This window comes from Rutilus rutilus, assembly GCF_951802725.1.
Source record: "Rutilus rutilus genome assembly, chromosome: 2".
Classification (NCBI taxonomy): Eukaryota; Metazoa; Chordata; class Actinopteri; order Cypriniformes; family Leuciscidae; genus Rutilus; species Rutilus rutilus.
Window position 1 is genome coordinate 6,364,611 of NC_140210.1, and position 16,024 is coordinate 6,380,634.

Here is a 16,024-nt window from a genome sequence, read left to right on the forward strand (position 1 = left end):
TTTTAATATACTTATAACCTTTGATACTTTTTTTTTAGGATTCTGAGTTTAAAAAGTTAAAAAAAGAACAGCATTTATTTAAAATAGAAATCTTTTGTACCAATATACACTACCGTTTCTTTAAAAAAAATATTAATACTTTTATTCAGCAAAGATGTGTTAAATTGATAAAAAGTGAAAGTAAAGACTTAGCAAATGAATCCTGAAAAAAGTATCACAGGTTGCAAAAAAAAAAAAAAAAAAACACTAAGCAGCACAACTGTTTCCAATGTTGATAAAAAATCTGCATATTAGAATGATTTCTGAAGACTGGAGTAATGATGCTGAAAATTCAACTTTGCATCACAGAAATAAATTATATTTTAAAGTACATTAAAATAGAAAAACATTTTTAAATTGTAAAAAAAAAAAAAAAATCTGTATTTTTGATCAAATAAACGCAGGCTTGGTGTGCATAAGAGACTTACATAAAAAATATTTATGACTTACAAAAAAAAACCATAAAAAATAGTGATGTGTCCATTTTTTTTTACCGGTAGCCTACTGTACATAGGCTAGCCTACTATGAGGCTAGAAAGAGGGCAATCTCACTAAAGTTCAGTTACAATCAAAGAAATTGACTGCACTCTCTTCGAGTGATCAGTGAATTCTAACTTAAGCAACTCTGATTGGACATTGCGGTCAATATATCAACAGTTGTGTCTGTGATTGGCTACATTTCTCAACGCTGCAAAAACACATTGTAAATCGAAACCCTTGAAGCACTCCAGAGCGCAAACACAGATCCGCACTGGATAGGCAAATGTTTCGTCGATGTTAATCATTACGGAGAAAACTGATTCTGTACCTGCAGTTATTGGCAGCTTTTATCTGTAAAAGCAATCCGAAGCAGCAGCAGTCAGTGGTTTTTGCCCTTCCCCACACACTCCGCCTATGCTTGTTGTAATGAATAACCCATGGCCAGATTCTCAGGTTGTGTCTGTTGGATTGACTTAGAAAGGGGAAATGGCTCAGAGACATTTTGAGGGAAAAGCACATGCTGAATCTTACCAGCGTTACCGGGTGTCTCCTCCTCAGGAACTCATCGATGAAGTGCTGAACTTCCTTCGAAAAAGAGTATGTGAGATGGGTGTGTTTAGAAAAGCTTTTGTCATGATGACTCAGCACATTATGTGTATGATGTTTTAGTTGTCTTTAATGAGGCTAAACTATGGAAAATATAAATCAAAATTCTGTCATCATTTGTAAACCCTCATGTTTGAAACCTGAATGCTTTTTAAAATTTGTTTTAACGCAAAATAGCAGATTTCAGGTGTGCTATTCTTATTACATAAGAGTGGGCGTGGCCATTGTAACTTAATATCTTCCTTTTTTATTAGATGTACAAAAACTTTCCGTTATGTTGCTTGAAATTACAAACTCATAATACCATAATTATTTTAGGATTTACAGCATTTTGTTGTTCTTCCCATTATTTGCTGTAGGCCTATAGCGTCAAATTAATCGAATTGTCACTCACTCAAAGAAAATAGCTAACTTATACGTTGGTACAAAGAAAGAAAATTAAGCTAGTTTGGAACAAACATTTTTACTTAAACTATCCTTTTAAAGGGCTGGTTGATTATGATTTCACTTTTCTAACTTTAGTTAGTGTGTAATGTTGCTGTTTGAGCATAAACAACATCTGCAAAGTTACAATACTCAAAGTTCAAAGCAAAGGAAGATATTTGCTTTTAAAGAAAAGAACTACAACAAACTACCCTAGAATTTACATAAACCCCGCCCCCGGGAACACGCCGTCCATGTTGCCAGATTGGGCGGGTTCCCGCCCAATTGGGCGGTTTTGAATTTGATTGTGCGGGTAAAAAAGGATTTGGGCGGGTGGACAAAATTTGGGCTGGTTTGGGGTCAGTTCGGCGGTTTTCAAACATCTACATTTTAAAGTCTAATTGATTAAAAAACTAAACTAAAGTGTGCATGTAGTCCATAAAATCAGTCATCATTCATGACATTACTGTACACACACGCGCGCCCATGCAGAGTCAGCTGGCGTTAGTGTTGACATCACCGACGAGCACGCACTTCTAGCCAATCAGTGATCAGCAGGCAGATGCGATTGAGCGCGATAAGTTGTAGCTGTATATTCAAGTGATCGCTAATGCCAAAGTTTTATCTACACAGTAAAGAGTAAGATAGTGAGCAACTCTAAAAACGTACACCTGGTGGGATAGATGGTGAATATAACTCTGAGGAGAGCACAGTTGAATGACTTGAAATTAAATGAAATATGGGACGTGAAATATGTCCATGGCCATGTGCACACTAACCTAACCTTACCAGAGACATCGGCAACTTTTACACCGTCCAGACTGCACAATACTCGACCCTGACAGCTGCTGAAAAAGGTTTGAATCAACGATGAATGAGTTTGACTGCTAAATTCTGCGTTATGTTCTGCAATGTGTACTTCTGAGGGTTAAAGTAATCGGTTCATTTCTTGATTGCCGTTTTGACAGTGTCCATCTGGACATTTTAGTCATATTGGCTATAATTCTCCTTTATTATTGCCCTGTTTTGATCTGTTTTCCTGGAATTTTATTTTTTATTTTATTTTATCATTGTTATTTTGTTTTAAGAAGATAAAAATTGTGCTTATCAACCTTGAATGACATGGTAATGAATTTATATCATATTATTTTGGCGGCAGTAAAATTTTGGGCGGTTTTTTCTTGTAGTGGGCGGGTTTTGGTGAGCTTTTGGGCTGGAAATCACCGTCCCAATCTGGCAACACTGCGTCCATGTTGAGAAGAGGAAAAGTTGTTGTATAAGAGTACATTTGTGAGTCAGCTCAAACTTTAGCATCCATCTTTTCACACTCAATAGAAAGTCACTCTGTGTGCATCTCACAACAGTTCCTATATGAGCGATTTATAGATTTATCATGACAGAATATCTTAATTGAAGATAGTTAACTCCACATCAGCAACATAAATTCATCAACTAACCATTCAGAGACGTCCTGTTGCATTCTACATGTTGTCACTTCTTCTTGAGTCTCCATCTTTGACTGACTCCGTTTTAACATTAAAGGCAGAACAGTTTCTGTCATTTTAGTGTGCTCATTTGCATTTAAAGGGCCAGGCACAAAACTTTGCGTTTTTGCAAACCCTCAAAAAGTGACAACTTTAACTTGCTATATAAAAATATCTGTGGGGTATTTTGCGTTAAAACTTCACACACACACTCTGGGGACATCATAGATATATTTTACATCTTGTGAAAAGGGCATTTTACCATCCCTTTAAGTCTTTAAAATCGAATGTTGAAAACACCAACATAGCTAAAGCTTTCTTTTTTGACCTAATATATGAACAGATCCAGGAGCCGCTTGATCTGGCAGTGGATGTGGGCTGTGGATCAGGACAGGGCACTGAACTACTGGCTCCTCACTTTATGACTGTGGTCGGGACAGATATCAGTTCAGCTCAACTGGAGATAGCCTCTGCTAAAGATCACGCAGCAAATTTGTGTTACAGGTACAAAATAACTATAAACACCTGCAAGAGAATATAGAACAATTCTTCGCTTCATTATGCTCAAAAAAAGAGGTATATGTGAGGACATCATATGGCAATACCATGGTACTACTGACAAGATACTTCAGAGAATATTAAAGCTACACTGTGTAGGATTTTCTCCCATCTAGCGGTGAAATTGTTTATGACTACCAACTGAATATTACTTTCTAGCCCCTCCCATTTCCGAGGGCGTTTTAACTCCTACGGTGGCCGTATTATTTCAAATCTGCCGGCAGTCGCGAGTAATCTCCCCCTCGCATTCGTCACGGTGCCACTGAGTGTAAAACGCGAAAGGCGAAGCTTGAATTTCCAGGTATGTCCCTCTTTGGCTAATGTATTTTCAAGATGGAGGCGCAACATGGCTGCCACCATTCGAGCGGCTCGCTCGTATGTATTCTAAATGGCAGATTCTACGCTCACGAGAATACTTGATTAGTTGGTAGAAGTAATTACACATTAATGAGCACATATCATTTTGAAAGAACAAAGTGTTTTTTGCTAAGAATCAACTTAAAAAAACTACAAAGTGTAGCTTTAAGGTACTGCATGTCACATTTCTAAAAACATAGTATAGTTCCATCACTACCATGTTTACCATGTCACTACTACCATGTGCCATCTATTTTTCCGTCTGTACTCACTCTATGGATATGTATCTGATTATCCTGCTCCATTAGACAGAGTCCTGCAGAGGAGTTGCCCTTTGAGGACGATATTGTCGACTTGGTTATATCTATGACAGCTGCTCACTGGTTCGACCATCCGCTCTTCCTGCGGGAGGCAGACAGGATTCTGAGGCCAGGAGGCTGCCTCGCGCTGCTCAGCTACACCATGGATTTTGATCTGGAATATGGAGAAAGCACCTCGAAACTCAATCAAATCTGTCAAGAGGTTAAATAAACCATAAACAAAATGTTTCATGGGTTGTTGTTGTTCAGGAAACCTATATTATAAATATTTGATATGAGGCAGCCTATGTGAAGTATGATGCAGCATTTTAATTGATTGGCTTTCTAGCACTAGAGATCTTCAGTGTATACTCTATTTTTCAATTCACAGTACTATGCAACCCTGCACCCTTTTCGGAAAGCTTACATAGGATCCAGTTCCCTCCAAGTGTACAAGAAGATCTATGACCTTGTTTCATACGATGATAAAGAGTGGTAAGTGTGCTTTTTATTACATAGCGGCTTTGTAAGGATCATGCCAATATGAAAAATAAAAAAAATGCTATATAAACGTAATGGTATAATGTAATCAACTTTAAAGACTGTTTTTTTATTGCAAAATCTAATATAAATATATCAGATTCACACTTAAATGCCTGTATTTGTTTGCACAGGCATGAATGTCTGAAGGTTCGGATGATGATGCCACTGTCAGGGTTCGTTGGCTTGGTTGAAACTTTCTCTACATATCAAGGTTTCCTGGAGAAGGATCCTGTTGAGGCCAAGAGACTGTCTCAGACCATCACAGACAGGTAACAGACAGTCTCGGCTCATAAGGAACATCGTCCTTGATGCTCTGAAAGAAGCAAAATAGCCTTTGGATTTGCTCCAGTGTCATTTATTTATTTCAACCTATACATACATAGATTATCAAAAATGCTTAAATTATAAATCAACACATCATTTGATTAATTTTTTTTTTTAATTAATCCAATTATTTCTGAAATCTGAATATATATTTATAAAGCTTAATATTATTAATAAAATGTTACTAATTGTCATTATTTTATTTTCAGGTTGTTGGAAGCAATGGGGTCCTCGTCGACTGACACTGAAGTAACAGTGGTAGTGAAATACTTCTACTTATTAGCCTCTAAACCACAGAAATCCTAAAATGATTGAGAACCCACAGATCACTCTGTTTCAATTGTTTCTCAGTACTTCAAAGAGCATTAAAGCATTTGTGTTGAACAATAAACACTTAACTGTTGGATTTATTATATTGTGTGTGTAATGTTTCTATGAACACCATAAAATAGTTATCTAAAGTGCTCTAAGTGGCTCTTTCTGGCTTTGCAGAAAAAGGGCGGAAATTTTATTTGTGGCGTTTGATTCCACACGGACTTTGTTTTTAAATGAACGGAACTACTTCCGGCTTCTAAACCGCTCAGGCAGCGGAAATCATTAAACTCCACGGAACTAATCCGCGAAGTATTCCACTCAATTATATTTCTTTTAACGACTTTCAACGTGATTTACATAAAAGTTATTTGGGGGGAAACGGCGTGAAATTCATTTGGAATATCCTGATTATGGTGTAAACGGGACAGTTCGGTGACTCTGACAGCTGCAGGTAAGTGTAATATCGATCGCAGCCGAGTTATTGACATTTTTTTAGTTGTATTATGAATGTAAAGATATTTTAGTCCCTACATTTCAGTATATTACCAGATAGTCATCTCACATCCAGGATAAATAATGCACTGTGTGATGGGGGTTAAAGTGTAGCTGCGAATGAACATGTTAGCACGATAACGGCTCGAACCGAACCGGTAACTGATGATTATGAAAGTTTGGATTGTTTAATTTCATATCATCTGCATCTGCTACACTTATTGTAGTCTCTACAATATATACATGCTTTAGGAGGTTTAATATTGCTTTATATATTTAGGTATATATAGTATAAAGGTAACGTTACCAGACTAATGGTAACAGATGGTAATACCATGGTACTTTGATTTAACGTTATTCATTTGCACTGACAGATTACCCTATTCCTGTACCAGGGTATTTACATGGTATTCCAAGTATACCATGGTATTACCACAGTGCTTGTTTATAAAACATGGTATTGCTATTTTGGATTTTGCAGTACATGTCAGTTGTATGATATTACCGTGAAACCAGGTCACTAAAAACATGGTAATACCATGGTAACTTAACGTTACTTGATTCTTTCACACTAGAGAGTGTGACCCTTTGTGTTTAATTTGTTATATACACGTAATACAACATTTGTAGCAGAATATGTAGTAAAATACTTGGCGAGTCTGCTTTTTTCTCACAATATCATTGTTGTTGTTGTTGTTGTTGTTTAAGAGGAACAATGAAGTGATGAAATATAGTTTACATTTGCACACTTAATAATAATAATAATAATAATAGTAATAATACTGCATTTACAATACAGTAGCTGATTGTTTCAGAATACAAAAAACATGAATAAATTATGATTGATATGCACACAAATTGTATTTTTCTACAATGTATTCTTGCTTTATACAAGTACAAGTTTATGCCTTCTTTGTAATAAAACAACAGTGGATCAAAGCTTCAATAATATTATTGTTTAATATTATGCCTATTTAGTTCGAGGAACCTATTAAAAGAATATGAATAGGTTTATAATTTTAATAATTTAGTAAATGTTGTATTTTGGCAAAAAAAAAAAAAAATATATATATATATATATATACACATATATATATATATGATTATCATTGTAAAGATTTTGCAGAAAACATACAAAATTGGGCCCAAACAGAAATAATGTCAGAATCAAAAAGCGCTCTGTTGCCAAGGGTTATTATAGGGTTATTCAGAATAAATATTTACAGATACTGAACATATTCACATTATTGTGAATAATAATGTGAATAAATAGGACAAAAATTTACAAGGATATTGCACAAAAAAAGTGGGGTATTGCACTTGGAAGGCATTTAACTGTTAGATGTAAAATTGAACATAATAATGTCTGTCATTTTATTTTTTTGCATTAAAATGTTTCTGTTTTTTATGTCTAGGCCTGTATAGTTTTTTTATATATATATTTTTTTTTTTATAAATGTAGGCTATATTAAAAAAAAGAAAGTTATTTTGTTTATTTTATTTTAGAAATGTCAAGTTAAATTAAATGAAGTTATAAAATGAATAAAATAAGTTATTTTTAGTTTAGTTTATTTCAGTTAACATTTATTTCAAGTGCCATGTTTAGTTAACTAAAATAGTGTTCACCATCATCGTGTGTATTTGTGTTGGTCACAGGTGTGTGAGCGTGTGTATGTTGGTGTGCTGGTATGCTGACGTTAGCCAGTAAGCTGAAGAGGGAGGAAGGCATGAGGGCCGGCCGAACCTCTGCAGGCTCTAATGATGCCTCTCATAGAGTGTCCATCAGAGATCGACTGCTCATCAAAGGTACGAATCACTGACCAAACATGATCATGACACTAGAGCCTGCTGGTTCACAACCCATTTTTAGGTCTGTTCTGAAACGGTCACATACATATTAGGCAGTTACACAAGAACAGGTCATACTACATGAACACTGAACAGGTTTTGTGACGTGGCTTTATCCACAAAAACAAAAACAAAAAAATAACACAAGGTTAAAGACACCAGATAACGCATTTTTTTACTTAACTAAATTAAACGTGTTTTGTACATTGAATTATTGGTAAAAAAAACAAACAAATATATATATATATATATATATATATATATATATATATATATATATATATATATATATATATATATATAAATACATCATTTTGACACTTTTTGAACTATTATCTATCTATCTGTCTGTCTGTCTACATTTGAATCTCTAAGATTATATATATTTTTTGTCTTTGTGGTCTCTGAAAATAAATGTATTCTATTTATCATGATTCAACACGCATTGCAATTGGATCATGAACGACACTCTGTCGACACTTTTTGAAAGAGAAGAGCAGGTCTAAATCCAGAGAGCATGTTGAGTCGAGTCGAGTTGTGTTGTGTTGTGTTGTGCGGTGACTGTCTGCTGGCAGTTGTAGTGGCAGTAAGGTGATGTGATGCAGACCAGATCAGGAAAGCAGTAAACTCTATTTATATCAGACTGAGAGGAGGAGTCTGTATGCCATTACCAGCAGCGTAAAAAAGCCGTTCCCATCCGCAGTCAAACACTCAGGCTATTTTTGTGAATCAGTGAGGCCATTAGATCCGTCCCAACTGAACATTTAGAGATGGTATTGAGAGAATGCAGTTTCCCATATATAGCTGGTGGCCATATATATGCTTTTTCTTTTATATATGTGTCTTGTATATCAGTGCTTCATAAACAAGAATTCCAATAATAAACAAATTCAGGGAAGGATTCCAGTAACAAAGGAAATTTTAAAACTGAATATCGTTCTAAAACATCTGTTTATGTACTGGTTAGTAAAAGCTGGTTTCATAAGTCTGTCACCCATCAGTTTTGAACACTCATGTTTTGGTTTGTGTTTACAGAGGTTGCAGAACTTGAGACCAACCTTCCAAGTGAGTGTATCTTATCCAGGACATTTTGTGCAGTAAATTGATACCATATCAGTTATTGCTATATATAATTCTAGATTGACAAACAAAAAAATTATATGTTTGTATATATATATATATATATATATATATATTATACAGATGAAACTCGAAAAATTTGAATATTGTCCAAAAGTTTGTGTATTTCAGTAGTTCAAATTAAAAGGTGAAACTAATATATTTAGTAGGCTATATATAACTATATACATGTATGATTATACTTTTCAGAGGGCCGACATTTCTTTTTATTGATTTCATGTAATATTCAAATTTTCTGAGATTTTCAATTTTGGGGTTTTCATAAGCTGTAAGCCATAATCATCAAAATTAAAACTTTTGCACAATATTCAAAATTTTCGAGTTTCACCTGCATATATAATTGTTTGTTTGTATATCTACAATTATATAGCTCTTTATTTGATTTTTAGATTTTGTTGTCATCTAATCTTGAAAAGAATGAATAACTGTTAAATATAATCTTTAAATAAATATACATTTTCACACTATACATTATAATGGTGTTATGCCATGTAGCATTTAAAATGGTTGCTTTTAGTTTTTTGTGATTAATTTCTTTTGACAAAATATGAGTTTGAGTTTGAATAGCAGCCATTTATTAGTTATTGGCCATAACATGATTTTTGTATGATTTATTGTATGATTTCGGTGCATCCCTAATGCTGTTTCTAATCGCAGGAAACATTTTAAAATGATAAAACATACAAAAAATACACACAAAAAAATCATGATACAAATCTGTCTGGATCTGTCAGTTGTAATGCAGATGTTAATTTATATATATTTGTGATTATGAACTATTATTCGAAATATTATCCTTTCTGCAGATACCTGTAAAGTTACATTTCCTGATGAAAACAAACTCCATCACTTCCAGTTGGCCATTTCTCCAGGTAATTCTGACCTCTTTTAAAAAGGTTCAATTGTTAACATCCATTAAATGCAAATGCTGTTGAACAGTGTAAAAGAGTTCAGTTGACCTATCCATACACAATATTAAGGCCTTTTTCTCACAGATCACAAGTATTTGAAATAAAACATTTATAATCTATTTTCTGTTGTTTCATGGTTCATGTGTCTGGAACCAGAAGAGCAAACAAACAACAACTATCATTTGCTAATTTTCAGATATGATTCAGATTGTTTTTTGTCACTCTTGGGGCCCTATCTTGCACCCAGCGCAATTGACTTTGTACATTGACGCATGTATCATTCCTATTTTGCACCCGCGCACAGCGGACTTTTCCCTCCACAGACGCACGTCGGTAAATTAGGGAATGAACTTACGCTCCCGGGGGCGGTTCAGTGAAAAGAGGAGGCGTGTTCCAGCGCAAACGTTCCCTGGTGCTATTTTGCAGGTTTAGAGAACAATTCCGCCACTGACTTATGCATGTTATTCAAATGCTATTTTGAGGGCGCATGCTTGGCCATAATGTAGCGTGTGCACAACGCGCATACACTTTGATTCTCTCATCTACACACAGACGCAGCAGTTGCCATTTTTGCAAATCATAGGCTACATTATTACAAGGAAAAATATTACCACATGAGGGAAATCATTATGGTGTCCATGAAGATGTGCAAAAATAGGCATAAATCTAGCTTACACATTTACCCAAATTATTATACGCCTGTTTAACCGAAGCTAATTTGGGTGGGTTTCTCCCATCCCCATACAATGTCACTTCTCTGTCTTTTACGGCCCTGACGAGAACGTCGGTCTCCTCGGCTGTGAACCGCTCATGGCGCGCGCCTGGCAAATCCGCCGTTATAATAGCAAGCCGCCATGGAACAAGCGCGCCTGCTCATAAATGGAATGTGAGATGATGCTCTGATTGGTTTATTTCACGTTACGCCCAAACCACACCTATGAGTAATGGAGCTACTTCAGACCAACCCATTTTAGAAAAATGGCGCATTTTAGAAGCGCAAGAGTCGTTTATCCCGCCGGTAAAATAGCAACAGCGCCTGAGATCCGCCCACAGAGTTACTTGCGCTTCGCCTTTGATACTTGTGTTTCAGATGGTTAAAATAGGGCCCTTGGTGTGAAGAGGCCTTTGCTCATCTGTTTTTTTTTTTTTTGTTGTACATTGCTAGTATCTGTCAAATGTTTTGTATTATGCTAGTGAAAATATAACCTTCCATTTCCACAAAACATCTCTTCAGATGAAGGCTATTACCTTGGTGGAAAGTTTCAGTTTGAGATTGAAGTTCTTGAAGCCTATAATATGGTGGTAAGTGCCTGTAACATATCATGAAGTAATGAGGTAATGCCACACTTACTCACTTGCACTGCAATGATGATTTTATTAGTCCATTTGTAAGCGGGGCCGTTAAATAGATGTTTGCGGGCATTACCGATGTTTTGCAGTGTCTGAATTCAATGAAATAGCAGCCTGAGTGTTCCCACACAAATGCACACATGTATAACACAACCCATCCTTGACCTTAGAGCACTGCAATAGCCATGTAAAGGCTGTGCTGAGATCCAGACATGGACCCAAAATCATGAAATATTATGATTTATGAAAAGGATTATGAAAGGCATTATACAAACCTCCATGATTATATAAAAACCTATCTGCATTGTAATGACTAGAAGTCATTTATAGTAATTCATATTAAAGGGGTCATACAATGCTTTTTTAAAAGTTCATTATTTTGTGTATTTGGTGTCATAGAATAGGTTAATATGCTTTAATGTACTTTAATTTTCACATACTGTCCATTATTTGCTGCATTTGTATTCCCAGTCTGGAATACAGATGACAATCTTGTCGATTTTGAAAAGGCGGGTGATCAAGCAGATCGATTGGATATAGACTTGGTGATTTCTGTTAGATGCACCCCAGCTAGGGCTGTAATAGAACTAACCATGTTCTGCTTTCCACAGCCTCCTAAAGTCAAGTGCATGACTAGAATATGGCACCCAAACATTGCAGAAACCGGAGAGATCTGCCTGAGGTAGATATATATATGTCTGTTATGTATTCATATGTCTTAATGTGTTAGACTCCACATTGTTTTGATTATTTTTATGTTCTTTAACTGATATTGTATTCATGTATTCAAGTTTATTGCGAGAGCATTCAATTGACGGTACTGGATGGGCACCCACCCGTACACTAAAGGTAATTTCTGTTTTTGTAATGCATCTTGGGAAATTCATTAAAGTGTTTACCAAGCGGAACTCTATTGAAATGCTTCATGTTTTCTTCCTTTCTTTCTTTCTTTCTTTCTTTCTTTCTTTCTTTCTTTCTTTCTTTCTTTCTTTCTTTCTTTCTTTCTTTCTTTCTTTCTTTCTTTCTTTCTTTCTTCCTTCCTTCCTTCCTTCCTTCCTTCCTTCCTTCCTTCCTTCCTTTGAGTCATGTTTTCTTTCTTTCTTTCTTTCTTTCTTTCTTTCTTTCTTTCTTTCTTTCTTTCTTTCTTTCTTTCTTTCTTTCTTCCTTTGAGTCATGTTTTCTTTCTTCCTTCCTTCCTTCCTTTGAGTCATGTTTTCTTTCTTTCTTTCTTTCTTTCTTTCTTTCTTTCTTTCTTTCTTTCTTTCTTTCTTTCTTTCTTTCTTTCTTTCTTTCTTTCTTTCTTCCTTTGAGTCATGTTTTCTTTCTTTCTTCCTTCCTTTGAGTCTTTCTTTCTTTCTTTCTTTCTTTCTTTCTTTCTTTCTTTCTTTCTTTCTTTCTTTCTTTCTTTCTTTCTTTCTTCCTTCCTTTGAGTCATGTTTTCTTTCTTTCTTCCTTCCTTTGCTTCATGTTTCCTTCCTTCCTTTGAGTCATTCTTTCTTTCTTTCTTTCTTAGTTCCTTCCTTCCTTCCTTCCTTCCTTCCTTCCTTCCTTCCTTCCTTCCTTCCTTCCTTCCTTCCTTCCTTCCTTCCTTCCTTCCTTCCTTCCTTCCTTCCTTCCTTCCTTCTTTTCTTTCTTTCTTAGTTTCTTTCTTACTTTCTTTCTTTCTTCCTTCCTTAGTTTCTTCCTTTCTTTTCCTTCCTTCCTTCCTTCCTTCCTTCCTTCCTTCCTTCCTTCCTTCCTTCCTTCCTTCCTTCCTTCCTTCCTTCCTTCCTTACTTTCTTACTTTCTTCCTTAGTTTCTTCCTGTCTTTTCCTTCCTTTCTTTCTTAGTTTCTTACTTCCTTAGTTTCTTTCTTTCTTTCTTTCTTTCTTTCTTTCTTTCTTTCTTTCTTTCTTTCTTTCTTTCTTTCTTTCTTTCTTTCTTTCTTTCTTTCTTTCTTTCTTTCTTTCTTCCTTTGAGTCATGTTTTCTTTCTTTCTTCCTTCCTTCCTTTGAATCTTTCTTTCTTTCTTTCTTTCTTTCTTTCTTTCTTTCTTTCTTTCTTTCTTTCTTTCTTTCTTTCTTTCTTTCTTTCTTTCTTTCTAAGAAAAAACATTTTATACTTTTGCATCGCAAGCATTGGTGTTTTCTTCAGAAAATGCATATCACTATGATAAATAATGTAAATATTAAACTAAGTATGACTGTATATTTAAATATCTAATATTAGTTGCTTTATTTAGTACAAAGAAAGTGATGTTTGTATGGCAAGTGTCTGTGTTGGCTAATCTGCATTATTTTTCCCACCCATTTTTATGTCTTCAGGATGTAGTATGGGGACTGAATTCACTCTTTACTGTAAGTACACATGCTATCTTCAAGAAAGATCTTAGATAATCAGTTTTCAATTTTGAGTGTGAAAGCCAATAGATGTGTCGTTTCTCTTACAGGATCTTCTTAACTTTGATGACCCACTGAATATAGATGCAGCAGAGCATCATTTACGGGACAAGGTAGAACACCACGCATTTAAACACGCTTCCAAAGAATTCTATTGACACAGTATTTTGGAAACGTAATGGCTAAAGAAAAAAATGAAATACAATGATGTTGCATATGTATCCAAAGCCATCAATTTCTTTCATGCGTCCTGTTTTAGGAGGATTTCAGGAACAAAGTTCAGGACTTCATCAAAAACTATGCAAGATGATGTCTCTGTTTGCCACGTGAGCCACTCTCACATGCATGTGACTTTGCAGATGTACGTCGATTCAGACTGCAACTGAGACAAAATCGCAAACTATTAAAACATACTTGGGGAAAGAAGAAAGTTAAAATGTGTAATGAATGACGCCGTGAGTCCCAGAGCAAGATTTGGGAGGGGGGATGTGGGCCTTACTGTCCATTTCTGTGGGATTTTTATTTCGAAGCGGACACTCTCGCTGGTTCTTCTCAATCAAGATTGCTTTTACTCCCCCCACACAAAAAGAAAAGAAAAAAAAAACAAGTACAAAGATGGTGATCATGAAAATGAGGACGTGTAACCTCTCTGATGTCACCTCCTATGCTAGTGCCTCTGTGTTTTTGCCACATATAACTGAACATACGTTGTAAGCCAACTTCTGCAGCCTGCTTCATGAATTTGTTCATAAGTGATGTCATAGAAATCCCAAAGTTCCATTGGTTCATTCGCTCTGGGGGAGGAGTCCACCGACGAGGAAATGCGCGAGAGCATACAGCACTGATGTCCCGCAGAATACGCCGGTGGATTTCCGGGCGGTTTCTGTAAAGCCATTTCCTGTAACTCGGCACATGTAAAATCACTGCAGTTATCAGACGACTCCGTATCACCCATGCAAATGAATGAGTTCTGAAACTGTTTCAGTTCAAATCTGTGAGATGTGTGAATCTCACGAATGTCCAGCTCACATTTTACACTTAAAAATCAGAGAAAATCTATTTAGCATAAAATTAAGATGTGCTGATAACGCTTTTTTTTTAGTTGCAACTTATTTTGATGATGAATTATGTATGTTTTCCTTTGAATAAAAAAAAAAAGAAGAGGAAATTATGCATAATTATCATCAAATAATATTAAATGGAAAATATAACTTCTTATTGCTTTTGATTTTGGAGTGAAATATGACCCGGACATGTTCTGGATGTGCAGGTGAGATTCAGCCTTGCTCTCGTATGCATTTTTGTCAGTGTATACACGTTCAGCTTTACCGATGTGTGCATGTACACAAGAATACTTGTATGCTAGTACTGTGTTTGTGTGAGAGTGTGTGTTTGAGCGTGTGTTTGAGCGAGAGACTGGGATTTTAATACATGTCTGATTTGGTAGCATGCACTGGGCTACTGAACTGCTCAGCCATAAAGCCTGTTCAATTAGTGAGGATTTACTTTATTTAATTTGATTTTTTTTTTTCTCTTCAGGGGTGTATATCCATTTGTAAAGTATATTAAAGAGGAATTCTACCACTAAGTAAAGAATTGTAGTAATTTGTGTGTAAACTTCTACAGTTTGCTATCATAATTTGTTCTCTTAAGTGCTCTGTGTATAGATTATCACTGGCTTTGCCCTAAAATCTAGTGAGCTGCCTACCTAGATGGCATTTTCAGGCATTATATAATGTGAATTTGCCTTTATTGCCCAAAACTGCTGTCTAGGTACTTGGCACATTAGAGCTATGATTGGAAAATAATATGCCGCTTGTCTGTTAACATTGGTTTTGGCTCAAAACATAGTGAGCTTCTTACCTAGATACATTCTTAGGCATTATATAATGCAAATTTGCCTATGATGCCAAAAATAGGCAGCTTACTAGGGCTATGTTTGTACTGCCTACTGCATTATTTTAGTCCAATTTTGTGTAAAAATGTTTTAACTCTTTGCAGTCAGATCAAATAGTGAGATCTGACAAAAAAAAGAAGAAGCTGTATTTGTCTGGTTCACCAATTACACTGGAATTGTTGAAGGCAATTGCAATCAAATTGCAGTACTGTGTCCACTGCAGCGGTCTCTGTTGTATACTGCACATTTTTGCAAATGAATTGCCTATGCATACAATTATCTTACTATGCACGATATGTATACTATATAGGGTGATTAAAAAAAGTATATTGCAATCCAGAATTCACCCTACAACGGAATTAGTATGAGTAGAATGCTGTACCAAACAAAGTGTGTTTGTCTTTGCACCAGATGGCGCTATTGTCTAAAAAAAAAAGAAAAAAAAAAAGTGCTTGTACATGTGTATAAAGGCACTTGGCCACACACATATTCAAATAAAAATGACAAAAAAAGATGAACCCTAACCCTTACAAAGTACTGTACTGTTAAGGAATAATCATGTGCTAAAGCATGTAATGAA

The 16,024-nt window shown here is 35.5% G+C and overlaps 2 protein-coding genes across 2 annotated transcripts; both read left to right on the forward strand.

Annotated features, from left to right (window-relative positions):
* Positions 1–786: 786 nt before the first annotated feature.
* Positions 787–5,524, forward strand: LOC311280952 (putative methyltransferase). Its single transcript, XM_084393516.1, has 6 exons — positions 787–1,116; positions 3,376–3,536; positions 4,256–4,469; positions 4,638–4,741; positions 4,921–5,058; positions 5,323–5,524. Exons 1-6 carry the CDS (start codon positions 1,006–1,008, stop codon positions 5,417–5,419), a joined length of 825 nt encoding a protein of 274 aa, XP_084249642.1. The 5' UTR covers positions 787–1,005; the 3' UTR covers positions 5,420–5,524.
* Positions 5,525–5,642: 118 nt separating this feature from the next.
* Positions 5,643–13,956, forward strand: ube2f (ubiquitin-conjugating enzyme E2F (putative)). The gene is made up of 10 exons (XM_084393531.1): positions 5,643–5,879; positions 7,577–7,726; positions 8,804–8,833; positions 9,715–9,780; positions 11,054–11,121; positions 11,781–11,851; positions 11,961–12,018; positions 13,473–13,505; positions 13,598–13,660; positions 13,807–13,956. Exons 2-10 carry the CDS (start codon positions 7,609–7,611, stop codon positions 13,855–13,857), a joined length of 558 nt encoding a protein of 185 aa, XP_084249657.1. The 5' UTR covers positions 5,643–5,879; positions 7,577–7,608; the 3' UTR covers positions 13,858–13,956.
* Positions 13,957–16,024: the final 2,068 nt, after the last annotated feature.